The sequence below is a fragment of the Stegostoma tigrinum genome, chromosome 4, assembly GCF_030684315.1.
Source record: "Stegostoma tigrinum isolate sSteTig4 chromosome 4, sSteTig4.hap1, whole genome shotgun sequence".
Lineage (NCBI taxonomy): Eukaryota > Metazoa > Chordata > Chondrichthyes > Orectolobiformes > Stegostomatidae > Stegostoma > Stegostoma tigrinum.
In genome coordinates this window covers 131003961-131029035 of record NC_081357.1, presented here as the reverse complement: position 1 = coordinate 131029035, position 25075 = coordinate 131003961, and the positions used below count along the sequence as shown (strand labels likewise).

The following is a 25075-nucleotide window of genomic DNA, read 5'->3' as shown; positions in this document are numbered from 1 at the left end:
ACAAAGATTTGATAAAAGGATGACCCTTTTTTGGCATTCATACTGCAAGGGTACTTTCTCAGAAGAGTAAAGAAAATTGGCATTTCTCCATTGCTTTTCTGCTCCATGAACCAGCAATAAGGAAGGGAATCAATCCAAGGTGCTCCGTAACCTGGACACTGTAGAAATTCATACCCCAATAATTATACTGTATCACACTCTCTGGCTAGATATATCTCCCTGAAAAACTGGGGCAATGACGCAGAGATAGCAGAAACATTGGGTGCTGCACCTTCTAAAGGAAGCAAGAGAAGTATGGTGAAGTTGGAGGAGAATGCTACTCTACTAAGGCTGGAAGCCTAACATGTTGATGCAGTCATATGGCATGGAAACAGACCCTTTGGTTCAACTGGTCCAAACCAACCAAATTCTCCAAACCACTCTATTTCCACTTGCCTGCATTTGGCTCATATCCCTCCAAACTTTTTCTATTCGTGTACTTATCCAAATGATTTTAAATGTTTTAACTGTACTTGCATCCACTATCCGCTGTAACAGTTCATACCAAACATGAAGCATTCTGTGTTAAAAAAATTTTCCCCCATTTATCCTTTTTAAATGTTTCTCCTCTCACTTTTAAAAATGTGTCCCTTTGTTTTGAACTGTCCCACCTCAGGGAAGGGACCCTTGCTATTCACCTTATCGATGCCCTTCATTATTTTATAAACCTCTATAAGGCCACTCCTGAACGTTCCGGCGAAAAAATTCCTAGCCTCTCCAGCCTATCTTCATAACTCTTACCCTCCACTCCCTGGTGAATCTTTTCTGAACCCTCTCCAATTCACTAATATAGTCCCTTTAGATCTGTAGGAGTGTATCTGAAAGGAGGGACACTGGTAGAGCATCAAACACATACAAAGGCACTGTAACAGGTGATAGGAATTAGACAAGGTTTAACAGATGTCTAAGCTGAGGCAGTGTTTTTATCTGTAACAAGAGCAGGCAACATATCTCAAACATCCACAACTGTCAGGAACTAGAAGGAACACTGTTCACATCCGATTTAGCGTCAACCGTTTCCAGTGAATCAATACCTGGCTATAACTTGAGCCATAGAGGCCGTTAGTATTGGAGTGAAGGTAACATTGCCTGTTGATTCAAGACACCACTTTCAGAGAGCTTGCATGAGATTTTCTCCAGTTGCAGCTGTGTTTGTCTGCAGGTCAGTGGCAGTCATTATTCTGACCCCATGCCATGTCAGAGAGAAGGAGGTGGGAGTGAAAGTTCTGCCTTCATTCAGGACATGAGAGCAGAGGTGAAAGGTCAGTTTTGTAATAATGTGGGGTGTGTTTGTGGTTGATGTCGTGGAGTAAAAGTGGTTACAGACAGTTGGCAGGATTGGGTAGGCGAGGCCAGGAAAGGATTTAGACACAATTATTTTAAAGTCGTGACATGAGGGACCAGGTGCCAGAGAACTGTCAGCAATGTATTAGATGCAATAATATTATCAACCACAGGTCTAGATTTTACAGTTGTAATAATGGCCAAACTGTCAGTGATTGCCAACATTATAAACGTGAAACTGATAGCAACTACAGATATGTATACACAGAAATTCAAAGGTCACTGTCTCTGTTTTCCACACTATTCTGCAGGATGTGTTGTGGAGGTCTGCATAGATGATGTAACCAATGTGAACCCATCTTTCAACAGATATGAACTTCCCCTTTTAGGATGCAATACCATAATAAAAATGAAGTTGTGTTGTTGATTGGAAGGTAATTGGACTCTGACAATGTACTAAGTTGTATGTAAGTCTACTGCTAAACAACTATCTGGAACACTTCATTTCTCTATCAAGAGAAGGGATTCATAGATATTTAACTTGAGCATATTTTTAAAGAGTACCCTCTTCCTATGTGTATGCCTTAGTCTTTATTGTGCTCTCTGTAAAATCTATAAAATTACTCAGTATGTTTTACTTCCTGGATTACTTGCTGTGAAAATTATTTAATATGATTGACTGTTGAGTCCACTTAATGACATCATTTTTGCTGGACGCCTGAAGATTCCCTTGATTTGGCACCACGACAGGGAAATCCATCATGGAGATCACTCGATCTTTTGTGGGCAGAACTCTTTGAAGCCAGCAGTACAGGTCACTACTGGCAGTGTAAGCTGAACCACTCTTACTGTAATTTGAGTGATTCAAATCTTTAGGGTTATGTGCTATTACCAACACAAGGAATGAAAAAGCTACAGGTTTTAAAACTCGGCCGGTTTGGGACAAAATGCAACACCGTACGAATGTGCCTCCTGGCTTGTGGTAGTCGTGTGACCTATGCCACGGGGCACAGACGGGGGGAATGCATCCTGCAGTTGGTTCCAGTAAAGTGACATTACTTGTCTTGACAGTTAATAACATGATAAATGAAATGAAGCTGAGGTAGAGTATTGAAGAAACAAAAACAGAAATTATTGGATAAACTGTGCAGCATGTGTGGAGCAAAATCAGAGTTTAACATTTTGGGTGGGGTGACCCTTCCTCTAAACCCTTTTGAGGAGCCAGCTTCTGAGGAAGGGTCACCCGACCCAAAACGTTAACTCTGATTTCTGTTCACAGATGATGCCAGACCTGCTGAGCTTTCCCAGCAATTTCTGTTTTTGTTTGTAACTTGCAGCAGCCACAGTTATTTCAGTTTTTATTGAGTATTGAAGATCTGTTTTGAAAAAAAAATCCACAGCTAGTGACAATCACAGAAGCATTTAGAGCTGTGTATGCTATAGCAGTAATCTAAAATAAATCGTAAAGAATAGAAAAGCAAGCCACAACTGAAGCACATTGGTTGCACATTCTCTCTCTCAGCACCAATCAAAATGAAACATGACATGAACAGAACTGGCAATTTTTCCACAACAATGGCAAAATGACAAGTAACTACACTTTCAACATTCATAGAATCGTACAATACAGAAGAGGCCCTTTGGCCCAACAAGTCAAAAATACCTTACTACCTACACTTGTCACACTGAGCTGCACTAGGCCCAAAGCCTTGACTGTTGCGACACTTTAAGTGTTTGTCCAAGTGTTTTTTAAAGGTTGTGAGGTTTCCCACCTCAACTACCCTCCCAGGCAGGGCATTCCAGATTCCCGGCATCCTCTGGGGTAAAAGTCTTTTCCTTAAAAATTCCTTCTAAATCTACCACCTTTCACTTTAAAATTACTCCCCCTTGTTATTAGCCCTTCTGACTAAGGGGAACAGCAGCTTCCTATCCACCCTATCTGTGTTCCTCGTGACCTTATACATCTCTATCAGGTTCCCCCTCAACCTTCTCTGCTCCAAAGTAAACAGCCTGAGCTTACTCAACCGCTCTTCATCACTGACATACTCCATCCCAAACAACATGGTGCACTTCAACATAAATCTCTCTGAAGATTAGAAAATAACATACAGCAGTAATTTTAAAAGACTCATAGGCACTCTCTAACCCCCAAGTAAATATAATCTATGGCCAGTACGTGCTCCATATTAGGGCGCAAGATGAAATAGAGATCATTGATCAATATGTGCCAACATTAACATAGAACATAGAACATTACAGCACAGTACAGGCCCTTCGGCCCTCGATGTTGTGCCGACCTGTCATACCAATCTGAAGCCCATCTAACCTACACTATTCCATGTACATCCATATGCTTGTCCAATGATGACTTAAATGTACTTAAAGTTGGCGAATCTACTACCGTTGCAGGCAAAGCGTTCCATTCCCTTACTACTCTCTGAGTAAAGAAACTACCTCTGACATCTGTCCTATATCTTTCACCCCTCAATTTAAAGCTATGCCCCCTCGTGCACACCGTTGCCATCCTAGGAAAAAGGCTCTCCCTATCCACCCTATCTAACCCTCTGATTATTTTATATGTCTCAATTAAGTCACCTCTCAACCTTCTTCTCTCGAACAAAAACAGCCTCAAGTCCCTCAGCCTTTCCTCGTAAGACCTTCCCTCCATACCAGGCAACATGCTAGTAAATCTCCTCTGCACCCTTTCCAAAGCTTCCACATCCTTCTTATAATGCGGTGACCAGAACTGTACGCAATACTCCAAGTACGGCTGCACCAGAGTTTTGTACAGCTGCAGCATAACCTCTTGGTTCCGGAACTCGATCCCTCTGTTAATAAAAGCTAAAACGCTGTATGCCTTCTTAACAGCCCTGTCAACCTAGGTGGCAACTTTCAAGGACCTGTGTACATGGACACCAAGATCTCTCTGCTCATCTACACTACTAAGAATCTTACTATTAGCCCAGTATTTTGCCTTCCGGTTACTCCTACCGAAGTGCAACACCTCACACTTGTCTGCCTTAAACTCCATTTGCCATTTCTCAGCCCATCTCTGCAGCTTATCTATGTCTCTCTGTAACCTACAGCATCCTTTGTCACTATCCACAACTCCACCGACCTTAGTGCCGTCTGCAAATTTACTAACCCATCCTTCTACGCCCTCATCCAGGTCATTTATAAAAATGACAAACAACAGTGGACCCAACACCGACCCTTGCAGTACACGACTAGTAACTGGTCTCCAGGATGAACATTTCCCATCAACCACCACCCTCTGACTTCTTTCAGCAAGCCAATTTCTGATCCAAACTGCTCTATCTCCCACAATCCCATTCCTCCGCATTTTGTACAATAGCCTACTGTGGGGAACCTTATCGAATGTCTTGCTGAAATCCATATACACCACATCAACTGGTTTACTCTCATCTACCTGTTTTGTCACCTTCTCAAAGAACTCAATAAGTTTTGTGAGGCACGACCTACCCTTCACAAAACCATGTTGACTATCTTTAATCAATTTATCCTTTTCTAAATGATTATAAATCCTATCTCTTATAACCTTTTCCAACACTTTACCAACAACTGAGGAAAGGCTCACTGGTCTATAATTACCAGGGTTGTCTCTACTCCCCTTCTTGAACAGGGGAACCACATTTGCTATCCTCCAGTCATCTGGCACTATTCTTTTAGACAATGACGAGTTAAAGATCAATGCCAAAGGCTCGGCAATCTCCTCCCTGGCTTCCCAGAGGATCCTAGGCTAAATCCCATCCGGTCCAGGGGACTTATCTATCTTCACCCTCTGTAGGATTTCTAATACCTCTTCCTTGTGAACCTCAATCCCACCTAGTCTAGCAGCCTGTATCTCAGTATTCTCCTCAACAACAGAGCTTGTAATATCCTGTGACTTTTCACAACAAGAAGATGATCCGTTGAAAGACAGGATTATAGCATGCTTAAAAGATTCTAGCTACTGAGAAGGAAGAAACCCACTTTGAGGAAAGTGATTGAAACATTACTGAAATCCTGAAATAAATCAGTAACAAAGCATGTTCAAGGTAGAATTGACCAAGCCTTGCATTAGGCTGATGGGAATTCCAGGCCAAAATTGCGTAAAAATCATGGATAATCACGACATTTAAAAAGGAGCTGGACGGGTCTATGAATAGGAAGCATTTAGAAGGATTTGGGCCGAATGCTGGCAAATGGGAGAAGATAAATTTAGGATATTTGGTTGGGATGGATAAGTTGGACTGAAGGGTCCATTTCTGTGCTGTATATCTGACTCTATGACAAAAGGCTGGATACAAAGTCTGTGGAAGATGTCACACAAAGGAAAAGAATGCTTATCCAGCATCGCGAGACCGTTCTTTTCACTGAAAAAAACCAAACCATTTTGTGAACAAGTGTATGGCTTGGAGAAAGCACAGCAGCTGAGTACAGATAGTCAGTGGGAAAATATCAATGAGACTCTGACCGCTCACTGGACACGATACAACCAATGGTTCAGTCAATTTAAGAGATGACAAATAGTTTGTGACTGTCAGAATGATGACTCTGACAGGAGAATGTCAAGTCCAAGTTAGTATAAAGTGTAAAATAAGCACACACCATGCAACATAATGCCCTTGAAAAACCTGTGCAACATGGCTAAATGCACTGATCCAAGAATGCAGCCCTTGAAGATAAGTTGGAGGCTACATGAAGGCACCACACTCATTCCAAGGGGACAAATTATTCTTGTATTCCAATATAACAGCAAGAATGTGAATCTAAGAGTTCTGCATCATAGATGTCAAGTGAAACCTCACTTTACAGCCAGAGTGAGTCTGAAGCTGGGATTCGTAACCCTCATTGTAACAATGAAGTTTGTAATATGTGCTAGCACACTAATTCACTGATCATAGGAAAACTCCCTGAGAAGTACATCAATGCTTGCAGTGTCTTCCAGGAGTCTATCACTTAGACGTAGATGAGCTTTCAAAACCAACTCAGCATCTGCCATGAAAAGCTCCAGCTGCAGGTGGTAAAGAAGGGAATAATCCTGAAAGTGACAACATCTACAGCATGAATTAACAACACAGTAGCAGAGAAACAACCTGAAAACTAAGCGTAAACATCAACCCGCAGGATCAAAGTAAAGTTCTAAGGAGATCTCACTACTCCAGACTAGCTATTGAAGGGATTTTGCCATAACTTACAATGCCATAACTGTCAATCAGAAGGATGGCTCCAGCAAATGCGACTGGGCAAAAGCAGCTGCTTTCTATCTACATTATGAATGCCCTTTGGGAGATACAGACGGTTGCTTATGCAGTTGGCATATCCCTTGCTCTGGAGGAATATCAAATACTGAAATATCCAGTAGTTAGTGATCTTTCCAGAGTGGAAGCTAGCTTTGATAATCTGTTAGGTTATTTAGAGATCCAATGGAAGAAGCCATTGCCAACCATTATCACTGTCGAGTGTACCCGCTAGACACAACTCCTCAGGTGAATGTGGAACTGAAAATGAATATTAAAGATGTCGGAAGTCAAGTACACACGTCAAATACTGACAGCTAAAGGGGTCCATCCAAATCCTGAAAAGGTGAGAGTTGCAGTGACCAATAGATAGAAAAGCAGTGCAATGATTTGGCACATTCACCAACTTTTCACTAAAGCTGCTGCTCAGTTTGTCATTGGAATATGAAGAATTGCATGAACTGATTGCCAAAATGGTGCAGTGGCTGTGGGGCACAGACAAGCCGTGTTTAGTAATGCCAACAGAACCTGCTGAAATACTGTGATGTAACTGACAAAGTCACGCTACAGTGTGATACTAACAAAACAGAACTTGATTAACTATCTTTGATTTTGAACTTCTACCTGTAGCAACCTCAGGTAACATTTGCATTTCTGGCAACATCTGATCTGAAGAAGAGTTGTAATAGATTCAAAACGTTAACTCTGTTTCTCGAACTGTGGATACTGCCAGATCTGCTGAGTTTCTCCAGCACTTTGTGTTTGTTTCTGACAACAGCAGTTTTTGCTTTTATCTGAGAACTAAAATGCTGAAATCCAATTATATCTTTTTCAGAAATCTCCACAATTTCACTTTGTAATGAAATAAACATTTCACAAAAATAAAATCCAGACATATTCCAAGACAGGAGGCTTTGTCACCCCAAGCATACAGATATTGGGGTGACGTTCCCACTGAAGCAGCACCACTACACTCTTTAGCAAAAGGGAAAATTCAGCCTCAGTGATAATGGGAACTGCAGATGCTGGAGAATCCAAGATAATAAAGTGTGGAGCTGGATGAACACAGCAGGCCAAGCAGCATCTCAGGAGCACAAAAGCTGACGTTTTGGGCCTAGACCCTTCATCAGAGAGGGGGATGGGGTGAGGGTTCTGGAATAAATAGGGAGAGAGGGGGAGGCGAACCGAAGATGGAGAGAAAAGAAGATAGGTGGAGAGGAGAGTATAGGTGGGGAGGTAGGGAGGGGATAGGTCAGTCCAGGGAAGTCGGACAGGTCAAGGAGGTGGGATGAGGTTGGTAGGTAGGAGATGGAGGTGCGGCTTGGGGTGGGAGGAAGGGATGGGTGAGAGGAAGAACAGGTTAAGGAGGCAGAGACAGGCTGGACTGGTTTTGGGATGCAGTGGGTGGGGGGGAAGAGCTGGGCTGGTTGTGTGGTGCAGTGGGGGCTCCAGTCGCGAACCATTCCCACTCCCCCTCCCATTCCTCAGACGACATGTCCATCATGGGCCTTCTGCAGTGCCACAATGATGCCACCCGAAGTTTGCAGGAACAGCAATTCATATTCCGCTTGGGAACCCTGCAGCCCAATGGTATCAATGTGGACTTCACCAGCTTCAAAATCTCCCCTTCCCCCACCGCATCCCAAAACCAGCCCAGTTCGTCCCCTCCCCCCACTGCATCACACAACCAGCCCAGCTTTCCCCCCCACCCACTGCATCCCAAAACCAGTCCAGCCTGTCTCTGCCTCCCTAACCTGTTCTTCCTCTCACCCATCCCTTCCTCCCACCCCAAGCCGCACCTCCATCTCCTACCTACTAACCTCATCCCACCTCCTTGACCTGTCCATCTTCCCTGGACTGACCTATCTCCTCCCTACCTACCCCCTCCCCCCACCTATACTCTCCTCTCCACCTATCTTCTTTTCTCTCCATCTTCGGTCCGCCTCCCCCTCCCTATTTATTCCAGAACTCTCACCCCATCCCCCTCTCTGATGAAGGGTCTCAGCCCAAAACGTCAGCTTTTGTGCCCCTGAGATACTGCTGGGCCTGCTGTGTTCATCCAGCCTCACATTTTATTATCCAAAATTCAGCCTTATGCTGGTCTCATTTACTTCCTCTTTACAGCCACAGTAATTGTCTCCATCACCAACTCAGCACTTTTGAAATCGTATGCCATTAGCAATTGAGGTATTCCAGTATTTATTTTGCAGATGTAAATTAATTTTGCATGCTTTGCCATTCAGTCATTCCCTGAAAGGATTACAGTTTCACTGGTGCATGCAGCATTGATTAGTGATCAACTGCATTGGAAAAAATGTTGAATTTCTTTTCTTGGAGGGTCAATAGCATTTGGAATTCTGTCCCCAGTGGGTGACCTGGTCATTGAAATATGCTAAAGGCTGAGGTGGACATATTAACACATGAATCAAGATTTATCCGTGAGAGGACAGGAAATTAAAGTTAAGGCCATATCAAACCGGGCATAGAACATAGAACATAGAACAGTACAGCACAGAACAGGCCCTTCAGCCCACAATGTTGTGCCGACCATTGATCCTCATGGATGCACCCTCAAATTTCTGTGACCATATACATGTCCAGCAGTCTCTTAAATGACCCCAATGACCTTGCTTCCACAACTGCTGCTGGCAACGCATTCCATGCTCTCACAACTCTCTGCGTAAAGAACCTGCCTCTGACATCCCCTCTATACTTTCCACCAACCAGCTTAAAACTATGACCCCTCGTGCTAGCCATTTCTGCCCTGGGAAATAGTCTCTGGCTATCGACTCTATCTATGCCTCTCATTATCTTGTATACCTCAATTAGGTCCCCTCTCCTCCTCCTTTTCTCCAATGAAAAGAGACCGAGCTCAGTCAACCTCTCTTCATAAGATAAGCCCTCCAGTCCAGGCAGCATCCTGGTAAACCTCCTCTGAACCCTCTCCAAAGCATCCACATCTTTCCTATAATAGGGCGCCCAGAACTGGACGCAGTATTCCAAGTGCGGTCTAACCAAAGTTTTATAGAGCTGCAACAAGATCTCACGACTCTTAAACTCAATCCCCCTGTTAATGAAAGCCAAAACACCATATGCTTTCTTAACAACCCTGTCCACTTGGGTGGCCATTTTAAGGGATCTATGTATCTGCACACCAAGATCCCTCTGTTCCTCCACGCTGCCAAGAATCCTATCCTTAATCCTGTACTCAGCTTTCAAATTCGACCTTCCAAAATGCATCACCTCGCATTTATCCAGGTTGAACTCCATCTGCCACCTCTCAGCCCATCTCTGCATCCTGTCAATGTCCCGCTGCAGCCTACAACAGCCCTCTACACTGTCAACGACACCTCCGACCTTTGTGTCGTCTGCAAACTTGCTGACCCATCCTTCAATTCCCTCGTCCAAGTCATTAATAAAAATTACAAACAGTAGAGGCCCAAGGACAGAGCCCTGTGGAACCCCACTCACCACTGACTTCCAGGCAGAATATTTTCCTTCTACTACCACACGCTGTCTTCTGTTGGCCAGCCAATTCTGTATCCAAGCAGCTAAGTTCCCCTGTATCCCATTCCTCCTGACCTTCTGAATGAGCCTTCCATGGGGAACCTTATCAAATGCCTTACTGAAGTCCATATACACCACATCCACAGCTCGACCCTCATCAACCTTACTAGTCACATCCTCAAAAAACTCGATAAGGTTTGTAAGGCATGACCTACCCCTCACAAAGCCGTGTTGACTGTATTTGATCAAGCCATGCTCTTCCAGATGGTCATAAATCTCATCCCTCAGAATCCATTCTAACACCTTGCAGACGACAGACGTGAGACTTACCGGTCTATAATTGCCGGGGATTTCCCTATTTCCTTTCTTGAAGAGAGGAATTACATTTGCCTCTCTCCAGTCCTCAGGTACGACTCCAGTGGAGAGCGAGGATGCAAAGATCTTCGCAAGTGGCGAAGCAATTGCATTTCTCGCTTCCCAAAGCAGCCGAGGACAAATCTGATCCGGGCCTGGCGACTTGTCAATCTTAATGTTTGACAAAATTTTCAGTACATCAGCTTCCTCTATCTCTATTCATTCCAGCATGCACACCTGCTCTTCAAAGGTTTCATTCACTACACAGTTCGATTCTTTCGTAAAGACAGAAGCAAAAAACTCATTTAGGGCTTCCCCTACCTCCTCAGGCTCCACACACAAGTTCCCTATGCTATCCCTGATCGGCCCTACTCTTTCTTTGACCATTCTCTTATTCCTCACATAAGTGTAAAATGCCTTTGTGTTTTCCCGGATTCCTTCTGCCAAGCCTTTCTCGTGCCCCCTCCTGGCTCTCCTCAGACCATTTTTGAGCTCCTTCCTTGCCTGCATGTAATCCTCTCTAGCTGAACTTGACCCTAGCTTCCTCCACCTTATGTAAGCTACCTTCTTCCTTTTCACTAGAAAAGGAATGCATGATCGCATTGACTGTCTGATGAAGGGTCTGGGCCCGAAACATCAGTGTTTGTGCTCCTAAGATGCTGCTTGGCCTGCTGTGTTCATCCAATTCCACACTTTGTTATCAGGGAAAGCTCAGTTACTTTTGTTTCAACATGTAGCTTGTGAAACCTCTAGACCAGGAATACTTGGCTAGAAACCACCAGGGTGTACAGTGGCTCAGTGGTTAGCACTGCTGCCTCAGAGCGCCAGGGACCTGGGTTCGATTCCACCCTTGGGCAACTATCTGTGTGGAGTTTGCACATTCTTCCCGTGTCTGCATGGGTTTCCTCTGGGTGCTCCTGCTTCCTCCCACAGCCTAAAAATAAATTTGCAGCTTAGGTGGATTTGCCATGCTAAATTGCCTGTAGTGCCCAGGGATGTTAAGGTTAGGTGGGTTAGACATGGGAAGCACAAGGGTAGGGGAATGAGTCTGGGTGGGATGCTCTTTGGAGGGGCAGTGTGGACTTGCTGGGCCGAATGGCCTGTTTTCCTACTGTAGGGATTCTATGATTATTAAACAACCTGGAAAATCTAAGATTTCTGTTTATTGAGTATCCATGTAAGAAAACGTAACTGCTTCTCCCCAGTTCTGCCCTTTGAACCATAAATTTGAAACTAAAGATTTGATATTGAGTGATAATTTATGGATTCATTGAGTTTTACGGCACACAAACGGAGCCTTCAGTCCAACTCGTCTGTACCAACCAGAAATCCCAATCTGACCTAGTCCCATTGGCCAGCTTTTGGCCCAAATCCCTCAAAATCCTTTCTATTCATGTACCCATCCAGATGCCTTTTAAATGTTGTAATTGTACCAGCCTCCCCCAGTTCGTCTGGCAGCTCGTTCCAGACACACACCACCCTCTGCATGAAAAAGATATCCCTCAAGTCTCTTTCAATCTTGCCCCTCTCACCTTAATGATTTACAGTCTCTACTGAACCAGGTGGGCCATGGTTTAATAATGATCACAGAGTCTGCTAAGGACACAAATTATGCTGATATGCTGTTCTGGTGCTGTTGATGCCCCACAATGTTTTGGGTTGGTCAATATGTCTTTGTGCCGAGATGAATATACTCCACTTAATACTGAAATAGTGCATCACTACATAATAGTGGATTCTTCATGCTGAAGAATAAAGTTTTAGCATCCCAAGGACAATGCATTGATCGCCTTTGTGAATATTATCATTGCCACGTCTGTGACAAATTGATTGTGGCAAATGAGGTGAAGTAGCTTCCTTCTGTGTGTTGACTCAGTTTGGCACTCCTGGGTCAGTTTTGCTGTGCAGGTGAAATTCTTTTGGTCATTACAGCTTCTGTCACTAATGTTCCACATGGTTCATCACCAGTTGAAGGTAATTGATCGTTCCCTTGGCTTTGTTTGACCTGAAGGCATAAGAATTCACAACATCCTGAGCTAATTTTTCTGATCCCAGATCATTCCACCTGATTGTAAATGTTGTTTGCTTACTGCTAATAGCCTTATTCTGAGGTGAACCAGAATCACTGCCCCCGATAAAATTTAGCTACTCAGCAAACACAGTTTATTTCAAATTGTTTTTCCTTTAAATTATTTTTTGTGTTATCCATGCAAATAATTCATCACAGAACAAAAAATCAAAATATTAAAAAAACTGGATACAAAATTAGCTGAGCGATAAACACCAGAGAGCAGTGGTCAATGGTTATTTTTCTGGATGGAAGAAAGTTTATGCTGAAGTTCCCCAGGGTCCGTATTGGAATCCTTGCTTTTCCCGATATATATTCATGCTCTAGATCTTGGTGTCCAGGAACAATTCCAAAATTTGTAGGTGATAGTAAACCTGAAGGAGTTGTAAACTTGTAAGGAGGACAGTGTCAAACTCAAAAGGGCATTAACAAGTTGCATCTGCAGTTCCTGCTATCGCTTGACAAGTTGATGGATAGGTGGCAGATGAGCTTCAGTCAAGAGACATGTGAGGTGATGCAGTTTGGAAGGAAGAATGTTAATATAAAATTCTAGAAGGGACACAAGGACAGAGGAGCAGATCATCACACAGATCCCTGAAGGTGGCAGGACAGATGGAGAGAGCAGTTAGTAAAGCATACAGTGCTTTCAGCTTTATTAATGAGGTATAGAGTAAAAGAGCTGGAGTTGGGTAATGATGTTGAACTTGTCCAAGACGCTTGTGAGACTTCGGTTGGACGATTATGTACAATTGTGGGCACTGCATCGTAAGACGGATGCGAATGCATTGGAAAGAGTGTAGAAACAATTTCAAAGACTAGTTCCAGAAATGAGAAATTTCAGTGAAGAGGATAGATTGAAGAAGTTGGAACTGTTTTCTCACTGGAGAGAAGAAGACAGCGGAAATTTAATCGAGGTTTTAATATCATGAGTGCACTGTATAGTATACTATAGTAGATACTTCAGTAGACAGAGAGAAGCTGTTCCCACTTGTAAAAGAAAGAAAAAGTGAGACGGCATAGATTTAAAGTGGTGTCAAATGAGAAAAGGGTCATGTGAGAGAAATCTTTATCATACAGTGAGTCATTGGAGTATAGAATACACTGCCTAGGAATATGGTGGAGACAAAGTCAGTGAGCATTCTGAGGGTATTGAATGATTATTTACTTGGAAACATTATGCAGGGATGTGGAAACAGGCAGGAGATTGGCAGTAATCAGTGCACGCACATTGGGCTGAATGGCCTCTTTCTGCATTGTACCAATTCGGTGATTCTCTGACGTGAAAGAAACAGTTTAATTTTTTTTTAATAACAAGCATGAAACCTAAATAGTTATTTTCCTATTGGCAGCCCACAAATGACCAGATTTAAGAAATTTCTGGTGAGATTTGGATTTGAATCACAGTAAAAGAGATGGTGTTGGGGAATAGATGAAATTTTGATTTGCTCTATGTTTTAAGATCTTTCAAACTGTGTTCTACATTTCGATGATTTTGTTCTGTTAGTTTTCTTGCGTCATAAACTTCTGTTTTATTTTTGAAGAAAATCTGCCACGGTGTGTGCTAATGGTTGTAAGTGACCATCACACTTAATGAAAAAGTATGATCTGTCAAACTAGGTTTCAGTTTAGGATCTGAATTTCCCTGTAGTAATATTAGCTGGGGTCATATCAGCTGAAGAAATAACTTCACTTTGGAGTCTTTTATTTTCTAACCAAAAATTGTGGTCATTGTTCAGCAGCCAAATGCTTGTTTGAAATATCTTTCGGTGACATACAGATAGAATGCTTCATTCGACGTGACGTCCTAAGGCTGGAACTGCCCTGATTTCTCTGATACATAATACTTCCCCTCACTTGGCACATTTCAACTCAATGAGAACATAAACACATGTTTTCCCTGCAAATCCAAGTTTATATTCTAGCCAACCAGCAAGCATTATCATCAGTTGAATCAGTTTTGGGTGTTAAAAGTTCTAAGTTTATCATTTGAGGAAAATTCTGCCCAAAATATATATCTATTTTGAAAGCTTCTGTTTTGATTGTTTGGATTAGAAATTGAGGCTGGTGCACCCAAGGGAATTAGACCATCTGAGGCTGCGTTTTATTAATATCCTTCTGTAATGTAACTGTGGTATTCACCTCACTTACAGCATAATTCATCCGTTAAACTTCCTCCATGTTTATCGACAGGAGAGTTCACTCCAGAGATGCAACTGAGAATACGACAGGAGATAGAAAAAGAAAAGAAGGTGGAACAATGGAAGGAGAACTTTTTTGAGAATTACTATGGCCAAAAGTAAGCAATTTCATCATATTTTGATCACTGTTTCGCCTCTTATTCTGGTATGCCATTTTTGGGGCAATAAGGTATTTAATTTTGAGTGAAAGTTTCCTGGTCAGTCATTCATTGGTGGAATCGTCAACAATCTTACCTAAGATTACAAAGGGATTTTGATCAATTGGGCAGTAGACTGGAGGGTGGCAGATAGAGTTTAATTCGGACAAATTATTTTAATTTGGGTGCACGGTGCCTCAGTGGTTAGCACTGAAGTCTCACAGCGTCAGGGACCCGAGTTCAATTCCAGCCTCAGGTATCTGTCTGTTTGGAGTTTGCACATTCTCCCTGTGTTTGCGTGGGTTTCCTCCGGGTGCTCGGGTTTCCTCCCACAGTCCAAAGATGTACAGGTTAAGGTGGATTGGCCACGCTAAATTGCCCGTAGTGTTCAGGGGTGTGTGGGTTACAGGGGGATGGGTCTGGGTGGGATGCTTCAAGGGGCGGTGTGGACTTGTTGGGCCGAAGGGCCTGTTTCCACACTGTAGGGAATCTAATCTATTCTAATCTAATCTAAATGTGAGGTATTGCATTTTGATTAAATAAAGGCAGGACATATAGAGTTAATGGTAGGGCGCCGGGTGGTGTTGTCGAACAGAGAAACCTAGGAATTCAGGTACATAGATCTTTGAAAGCAGCATCATGGGTCGACAGAATGTTAAGAAGGCATTAAGCACACTGGCCTACATTGCTCAGACATTTGAGTAGAGGAGTTGGGATGTCATATTGAGGTTGGTGAGGCCTCTTCTGGAGAATTTTGGTTGCCTTGCTAAAAGAAAAATATTATTAAAATGGAGAGAGTTCAGAATAGATTTACCAGGATGTTTCTGGGACTGGAGTTATAAGGATAGACTAGGAACTTTTTTCACTGGAGCGTAGGAAGTTAAGGGGTTATCTTACTGAGGTTTATAAAATCATGAGGGATATGGATAGGGTGGATAGCAAGAGCCTTGACCCCAGGATGGATGGGTTCAAACTAAGAGACATATTGGTAAGGTGAGAGGAGAAAGATTTAATAGGGACCTGAGGGGCAACGTTTTCACACAGAGGGTGGTTTGTTCGTGGAATGATCTGCCAGAGGAAGTGGTAGATGTGGGTACAGTTACAGCATTTAAAAGACATTTAGATAAGTACATGTATAGGAAAGGTTTGGAGGGATTTGGGCCAAACACAGGCAGGTGGGATGTGATTATTTCGGGAAACTTGGTCAGTGTGGACGAGGTGGTCTAAGGGGTCTGTTTCCACGCTGTATGACTCTATGACTCTATTCGTGGTGCTGTTGCACAGCAGATGCTGGTTTGAGACAGCAGGATGAGCCAGAGTTTTAGCCAGAGTGTCTCCTTAAATAAAGAAGAGACATTCTTTCAGTATAAAGGCAAAAGAAAAACTGTATTTAATATAGTCTTGAATATTAATTGTAAAATTTTCGTTTGCATTATGCAGACAATTATAGCTGCCATTTTCGCATTTGCAGGCTATAAATATGTCCTACAGCCCACAAAATTCATAGTGGTCTAATCTCTGTGCAGAGCTTTTTCAGATCTTTGAAATAAATCAAGAAAGACAACTGATCAATATGCTAACGCTTCTGCAGTTGTGGACGTGTATGGACCGCATTTGATTGACAATGTTTGCAAAAATATCAAAGTAATCTTTGATATAAATTATTGTTACACACCAGTCCACTTTACTGACGAGATCACTAACTCTAACTGACATTAAATTGAGACAATCTAATCCAGAGATGTTCATAATCAGTTTTTAGTTTGTGGATAATTGAAGTATACGATGTTGTATGTACAGGTATGAAAGTACTGAACACAAGTTTAAAAAGTCCTTTTAGATTTTTAGTTGTTTCTGACACTGTTTTGCAAATAACTTAAACATTTTGCAGTTCTGGCATAAGTCTGGAAGACTCCGAAAAGCTGACTTCATTGTCGAATAATGTTGAGGATCATCAACATCATCAACCCAAACAACCCCCTCTCCAATCAGTCACAGAAGAAACTTCTATCAAGGCAGAGACACCAGCTGAGCCAAAAGAAGAAGCTGACAATAAAGCAATAACCAAAGAAGAAGGCATGCCAATAATAGAAGCAAAGGTTGAAGCAATAGAAAAATCTCCAATCTCTTCCAAACAGTGTTGCAGCAAACCATCTCCAGATATTAAAACCCATCAAGATGATAAACCTTTGGAGATTAGTACTCTGCCTGAGAAGAAGGTGGATCTTGAACTGACTCCTTCAATGTTACAGCAAGATAATCAAACTCCAAAAGTAGGCTCTGTTATCTCCCAAGAAGCTAAAGCCTCAGTACCCAAGGCAGAATTAGACCAAAACCAGTCCAAGTTAGAGAGTTCAGAAACATCTGAAAATAAAGAGCCTGGGGCTGTAAATTCAGTGGAAAGCAAGACCCCTGAGTCCTCTAAGGAAGACCAAGTTCTAAAATCTACTGAAGAAATGGAAGCTATTGCCGAGAGTCTTAAAAGGAAGTCTACCAGTGAAGAAGATTCTCTGCTCAGTCCTGAGAAAAAGCCTCGCGTTGTGGAAACCCAGTTATTTCGGACCCCACCTAAGGACTTTCCCAGAAACAAAGATGAGCCACGTGAACTCAAAGTCCCACCTCTTAAGGTACTTGAAATCTTGCTGTTTACCTCATCCAGGTTTTATCCCAGGTGCGACAAACAATGCACAGGGTTCAGTCAGGTAAAATCCGCCATCAGTCAAAGAACCAATGGGGAACTGTACTGTACGCAGGCTGGATGTGGCCATCATCAGCCCTTCCCCACTAAGTGGGTCCCTGGTGACAGAAGTCCACTCCAATCTGCCAGCTAATGAGAAGCTGCCAGGCCCCTACATCAAACACAGACTGCCAGATAGGAATAGACCGACACTCACATACACAGGGTCAATGCTCATGACCTGAGCTACCAGTAAATTGAAGTGGGCTCAGGTGCTAGTTGGCTCATTATTTAATCCAATAGATAATACCTCCATCCCCAGCCACCCCACCATCAGCAGCTGGGATGCCCATATCAGCCCTCCACTTCATCAGAGAAGATTGGCCATTGCCAGAAAACTGATGCAGTGCCCATCCCTTGATTAGGTGGTGATAGAAGCATGTTTCCCAGCACATCAGGACTGCATTCCGTCCAGGCCACTGTGAGAGAGACAGGGAGAGAGGGAGAGAGAGAGAGGGGGAGAGCGAGAGAGAGAGAGAGAGAGAGCGAGCGAGAGAGAGAGAGAGCGAGAGAGACTCTTAGTTTAAGTTACGTCATGCTGACTATGGTGTCACTAGGAAACAATACATTTCTGGATGAGTCTGACATTGATGTTAGGACATACTGATTACAAGGAGATGGTGAATCTGTAATAAATGGAAATATTTATATCTGGAAAGAAAATTTGTGGGGAAACACAGTAAGATGCAACTCAGAAAGAGATCATTCTGTCTATGTTGCCTGCACTGAGTTTTTTTTAAAATCCCATCCAGTTTTCCCCACTTACCTGTTGTTACACCAAAGCACACCAAATCTTTTGCAATATATATCCAGTTTTCTTTTGGAAGTTATTGTTAAACCTGATGCTACAGCACATTCTAGATCTAAACAACTCACTGTGTGAAACTCTCAGTTCAGGTGCCTTTGCCAGATATTTAAATCTGTGTCCTCTAGTTACAAACATTGTACAATAGGTTTCTCAGTGTTTATTGAGATAAACATTTTGAACACCTCTATGAAATTTTCTTCTAAACTTTCCCCTAAAGACAAATGATCAGAATTTTTGTTGTGTCTCGTTACCAGTGAAGCACATCATCCTGCTACCATTTCCTGTGCACACTCCCTTATGGTCTTGACAGCTTCCTGAGAGTGTGGGTGTTCAGATTGTTACAACACTCCACTTAGGGGCAAAACAGTGTTTTACACTTCTCTATTCTGCACCTCTATTTATAAAGCGTTGAATGTGAGTGTATTGCAATACCACATTACACTTTATTTCGCAGACACCCAAATAAGCTCAGAGTTTCTTTAGCAGGTCTTGGCAAACAGTTTAATTTCCCACTTTGCATGTTATGAGAGGTCAATCAGGAACAATGTACTTTCTGTGATAATGGGAACTGCAGATGCTGGAGAATCCAAGATAATAAAGTGTGAAGCTGGATGAACACAGCAGGCCAAGCAGCATCTCAGGAGCACAAAAGCTGACGTTTCGGGCCTAGACCCTTCATCAGAGCTGTGATGAAAGGTCTAGGCCCGAAACGTCAGCTTTTGTGCTCCTGAGATGCTGCTTGGCCTGCTGTGTTCATCCAGCTCCACACTTTATTATCTTACTATGTACTTTCACTTTGGTTTTAAGCTTCAATGAAGGACTGGTTAAATCTTAGGTTTAAGAAACTGTGTGTAAGTTTAACACCGGTTAAAATCCATGCAACTGTGGGCAGGGTTTTATACTTGGCTGCCAGTGGGACTGTGACTGAGAGTTTAGGGTCACAGGAAGCCAGGTTGTGCAGGGATTTTCGATTGGAAATGAGCCCCTATGAAGGAAACAGCCTCCCTCATTTTCCCACCCAAAGCCTGAGCAGATTTGCCTGCTGACATGCTGCCACACTAACCTCAAAAATATGACAAGGCCGTAAGTGGCCCGTTAAGAACATCAATTGATTGGGGCAGGAGGCTTTCTGAGGGCGTGCCTGTAGCCTGGTAAATGAGGCAGACAGGCATCAGGAAAGGCAGCCACAGGGCTTTACAAATCTCTCGACATACTCATTGGAGACTGTGGAATTCTGCCTCTGTTTTGGTGTAAAGCTCAGTAAGCAGACGATTGTTCTCTTAATCTTCTTTCTTTTCAATTCCTTCTAGATTCCAGTCTCAAGAATCAGACCTGTGCCTACCCAGACTAGCCAGGTCTCTCCAAGGGCCACTTTCCCACAGCTCGTCATTAGTCCTGGGAGAACTGGAGCCAGGACTCTTGCAGACATCAAAGCTAAAGCTCAACTGGCCAAGGCCCAGCGGGCAGCAGCAGCAGCAGGAGGAGGAGCAGTTCCAGGCCCAGGTCCAGGGGGAGGGAGTGGAGGGGGTGGAGGGACTGCGCTCACTAAGTCTTCAGGACAGGGGAGCACCTTGGATGTGGACGGAACTGGAGGCAGGAGAGGTGTTGGAGGGCCCTTGTTTGATAATTCAGGACAACATTCCAGAACACGCCCAGAGGCTGCAACCAAGGTCCCAACCAGTATGGCTACGAGAACACAATTACAGCAAGCCCCCGAGGCGCAGTGCCTACCTGCAATTAGCAATGCAGGCTCCAGCAAACCCTCAACCACAATGACCACACCAACATTAACATTATCATCAAGTGCACATGCACCAACATCTGTGACTTCACTGCCATCCTCACACACCTGCCCAGTGACAACAAACAGTACAGCAACAAAACCTACTCCTGTTCCATTGAAGACACAAACTACAAACCAGATTCCCAGTGCAGCCTTGACACATGTTTTGAAACCTGGATCTGTTTGCAGAGGTTCGGAGTATGCAAAGATGGCAACTCAAAGCTCAGGAAATTTTGCGGTGCACAGTAAAGCAGGTGAAGTGAGTATTCAGCCTTTGACAGACTCTAATGTTAGAGTGCCAGATGTAAACAGAAAGCTGCTTTCTGAGACTCAGCTGCCTTCCCTTTCACAGAGGAGCCATCAGGTTCCAGCTTCTGCCGGTGTCTTTGTCACAGCAGCTGGTTCTATTTCTGTGGCACCTGGAAACACAGAAGGGACTTTACTAGTGTCTGAGGCAATGACAAATGTAGAAAGCCCTGTAATTACACCTGCTACATCTACACCTTTACTTTGCACCTCACATGATGTACCTAGCCTTAAAGCACAAGAACTTGTTTGTGGAACCATACCAAAAATGAGTTCCTCCATCCCTGCAAATAATCCATTGGTTACACAGTTGCTGCAGGGGAAGGAAGTGTCACTGGAGCAATTCCTGCCAAAGCCTCTAACCAAAGCAGAGATGAAGCCTGTATATCAGTTTCCGAAAAGTTCACTCGACCAGAAAATGAAGCCATTGCCTGATGGCACGTTGGTAGTGTCGGTGACTATGGCGAGTGCCAGCACTGTGATTCAGGACTCCGGTGAGGTACCTACTGACCTGATCAAAGGAAGAGAATCTCAGACGGTACCAGAGCAAGTCCTTGGATCAGTTGAGCAGCAGAGACAGCAAGAGCTGTTTGAACAGGCTGCAAAACAGAGTTCTACCAGTGAAGAGCAGCAGACCAGTGCTGCTGAGCCAGTCTGTACTCAGTCAGAAACACTCAGCAGCACGACCCAAGAGAGAATACAGCCAGCCGCTCTGAGTAATGTGCAGAGCCAAACCTTAGCTCCAGTATCTTTACAACACAATGCCAACAATTCAGCTTTTCCTTCCACAGGGGCTTCAGTTGGTCAAAGATCGAGGTTTGGTTTGATGGGGACAAAGTCTGCCCTTAAACCGGCTGTATCTGGTCACTATCTCCTGAACACAGCAACGTATGGAAGAGGTTCAGAGAGCTGGAAAAGAGCCCATGTTCAAAGTACTGAGGCTCATGTTGGTATAAATGGCCTGGTGGAGACATCTGATGGTGATGTTAAGGAGGGCATAGTAAAACAAGTGGATGGTAACATTCAGGTAGCATCAGAACCAATAAACAGCTCAGTGTCCTGTCATCCTCCACCTGTACTAATTAAAGCAGAGCAAGATTCTACCCAGATGGGTGACAGCATTGCCTGCCCTCAACTAGATCATTTGTCCAGCGGATATTTGAAAGTGGAAGCACCCACACATGAATATAGACACACTGGAAAGGAGAACACTCCTTTACTGGCTCCTGCACAAATGGCTGGTATATCTGTGACTAAAGAATTCTATCAGGGACTCCAGTCAAACTTAGCCCATGTTGGTGGTGGCAAATTCATGCAGAGTCACCAAGACCCTTACAGGATATCCAGCCTATCTGTAGGATTTCAACAGCCTTCTCAGCACCAAGAGAAGCTTCCCACTTCAGGAAACCGTGCAAGTTCCCAGTTTGCATTTAAACCAGTTCAGAGTAGTAGTATCAATGTTCCTTCTGTTTCATCTGTAAACCATTGCTCCACATTGACAGGAATGTCTGTGTACAGCCAAGTCTCAAATAACTCCGGAAATATGGTGTCATTCTCCGTTACTGTGACAACACTTCCTGCTGGTCAGTCAATAAATACAAGCAGCCAATCTGCCCAAACATTTCCTGAAGGTGGTACCATGGATGACTCTCCTTCTAAATGTTATTGCAGGCTTAAAGCCATGATTATGTGTAAAGGATGCGGAGCATTTTGTCACGATGACTGCATTGGACCATCTAAATTATGTGTTTCTTGTCTGGTGGTACGATAAATAAACCTGGTTTCCTTCATTAGAAAGAAATTTATCTGGACTGGCATATGCCATGCACAAGAGAAATATCCAATCAGAAAAAAAGTTATATCAAATTTATTAACAATGGCACCTTTTTTCTAGGCTTCCTTGGCTGGTATGTGTTAAATGAGACAGAGTTTGCACTAAAGATCATGCTCAGATTGTATTCTATTTTTTTCAGACAAAATTTTGAACAGAAGTGAACAGGGTAACTAATGAAAACATGTTTGATATATTATTTAAATGCCTGATCATATTAACAGGGCCCTTGTGTATTTTAGCCTTTTCTCCCCTCAACCTTCCCTTAGCCTCTAATACATTGACATGAAAGAGCAAATGTGAAATTTGCACAGCCAGTGAACACTGCATTTGCTAACCCAATTTCTTCACCTCAGAACAAGATTGGTGAGTACAAGTTTTCCAGGCTAGGCAGTGAACTTGCGACTTTTCATAATGAATACTTGTTTAGGTAGAATCTAAACTCTTAAATCCCAAAGCTGACACTTTTTGTTAATTGCTGCACTTGGGTTTCAATTGGAGAGATTGGCAAATGCTAAAATACAGGCAATACAGCTGTAATGTCAACAAGTAAAACTAAATACAGTCAGGATCAGAGCCTCCAGACTTTGAGATGAACTGTAGAGCATGTGCTGACATCATGTTACTGAAGAAAGAACTGCACTGTTACTGAATTTAAATAAAACTCCATCAATCTGCTGTAACAAGCATTAATCTTTTTAATACAAAATATTAGCCATCAGACCGTATTTGAAGGTTGGAAAACACACTAATTGAGTATAATTTAGAAGGTGCAACTTTGCAAATGGTCTTTATCATTAAGATTGTTGCAGTGTAAACATACGAAAAACCCACCGTGATTGCATTGTATGTTTTCTCTTAGGAACTCTTTGAAATCTCAATGCAAGGAATAATGAGGAGACCATAATAGGATTTTAATCGTTTCCATTTCCAGGAATAATGATAGGATAAATGGTTAAGGAATTTCCACCATATCAGTTTCATGTTTCAATGACTTCATTTTAAAATATGTATTCAAATAATTGTCCCAGCTGTCTCCTTTTGTCATAGAAAAATCTTCCCTTAATGAAATTTTATTGATCAAAACCCTAGAATAGTATTCCAGACCAGCTTGGTGTCTGTGATATGATAAAGAGAAGCTTTCAGATCAACATTTAGTACTTACAGATACCTCAGTTTTTTGATGAGGTCAGCATACTAACAATTAAATCAGGAATAAACAGCATCGCTTAAGTTCAAAATTCTAACATAATGATGTTCACTAATCTGTTAGCTACACCAGAAGTCAGCAATGTTCCTCTTACTATGAGAGGTGAGCACAGTGCAGCCTGGTAACTGATCATTACAATTGCCTTTGACTTCCAGTAGATTTTAGCAGGTGTCTATGATTTGTGGAACATGTCACATACAGATTGAAAGGTTACAGACAGGTCTTGTAGTCGACAACTTTCTTTAAGGGGCCAACAAAATGACCTAATTTGTTGATAACGGCAAGTTCTTTTTCCTAATCTCCCTTTTAATGTTGTTAAAAACAATAAAGTCCAGCATTCTTTAATTGTTGCTCGACACATGACAGTAGCTTACCAAGTTTTGTTTAATTTATGTCAGTTTGGATTTTAACAGGGTTGTAAATCTTCCCACTGCTTCTTGTTGTCTTTGAAGACATTAATATTCTGCCTTTTGATGCAAATTTTTGAGGATCTATTGAGTAAATAGTAGAGAAAATGTAAAAAATAAATTAGGCCTATATATAGTTTTTAAAATAAAACTGTTTTTCACAAATACCAATATAGAAATCACTATTTTTAAAATAAATAAAGGATTTTTAAAGAATTTAAAAGATAAAGAACATTTCTTTCACTTTATATTGGTTGCACATCATGTTTTGTGTTAAAATCAAATAAGTGGCAAAATATTTAATATTTTGCTTCCAATAGTAATAACCTAAATAAAATCCCCCATGGCAGTTATAATAAAGTTGCATGGTCAGTAATATTGAAAATACTCAATACTTAAAACTGTATCAGTAAATGGTCTATGTTGTCATTAGAGGCAATTGGAATTATTGCCACATTATGCCACTTGTAAAGAACATAGAATCTTTATTTCTGGTATTGTCTTTCTTGTTACAGATTATATTTTTCTCTCAAAAAATTTTAAAACCTGTTCTTATAATGGAGAGTGTACATTTGAAATATAACTCCTGTATGAAATGTATTTTATCACCAGAACAACAGCAAATAAAGATAGCTGTTATATCCTTTGTGTTTGCAATCATGGAAATGTGGTTTGAAACTCCATATTGATGAATTGTATCGGTGAGTCTCTGTCCAGCTTTGGGTTATCAATGAGATCTGCCTTCAGGGCTGGAGACAAATTCTGGATCACTGATAATTAGTTCTTCTCCACAGAATGATACATTCTAAATATTTACAAATTAAATTCATCTTGGGTGGAACATAGATTAGACCATAATTTTGAAAAGTCATTTACATGAGGAGATCATGAGAGGCATAGATAGTTGATAGCCAGAGACTATTTCCCAGGGCAGAAATGGCTAGCACGAGGGGTCATAGTTTTAAGCTGCTTGGTGGAAAGTATAGAGGGGATGTCAGAGGCAGGTTCTTTACGCAGAGAGTTGTGAGAGCATGGAATGCGTTGCCAGCAGCAGTTGTGGAAGCAAGGTCATTAGGGTCATTTAAGAGACTGCTGGACATGTATATGGTCACAGAAATTTGAGGGTGCATACATGAGGATCAATGGTCGGCACAACATTGTGG

General features: G+C 42.4%; 1 protein-coding gene across 12 annotated transcripts in view; it reads left to right on the top strand.

Annotated features, from left to right (window-relative positions):
* The window catches only part of LOC125452495 (putative Polycomb group protein ASXL2), a 277746-nt gene extending 253218 nt beyond the window's left edge, over positions 1-24528 (top strand). For all 12 annotated transcript variants that reach the window (XM_059645678.1, XM_048531001.2, XM_048530997.2 and 9 more), the window contains 3 exons: positions 14686-14791; positions 16722-17457; positions 19686-24528. In XM_059645678.1, the coding sequence (XP_059501661.1) occupies positions 14686-14791; positions 16722-17457; positions 19686-22235 (3392 nt within the window). In that variant the 3' untranslated portion in view covers positions 22236-24528. The remainder of the gene's footprint in view (positions 1-14685; positions 14792-16721; positions 17458-19685) is intronic.
* Positions 24529-25075: the final 547 nt, after the last annotated feature.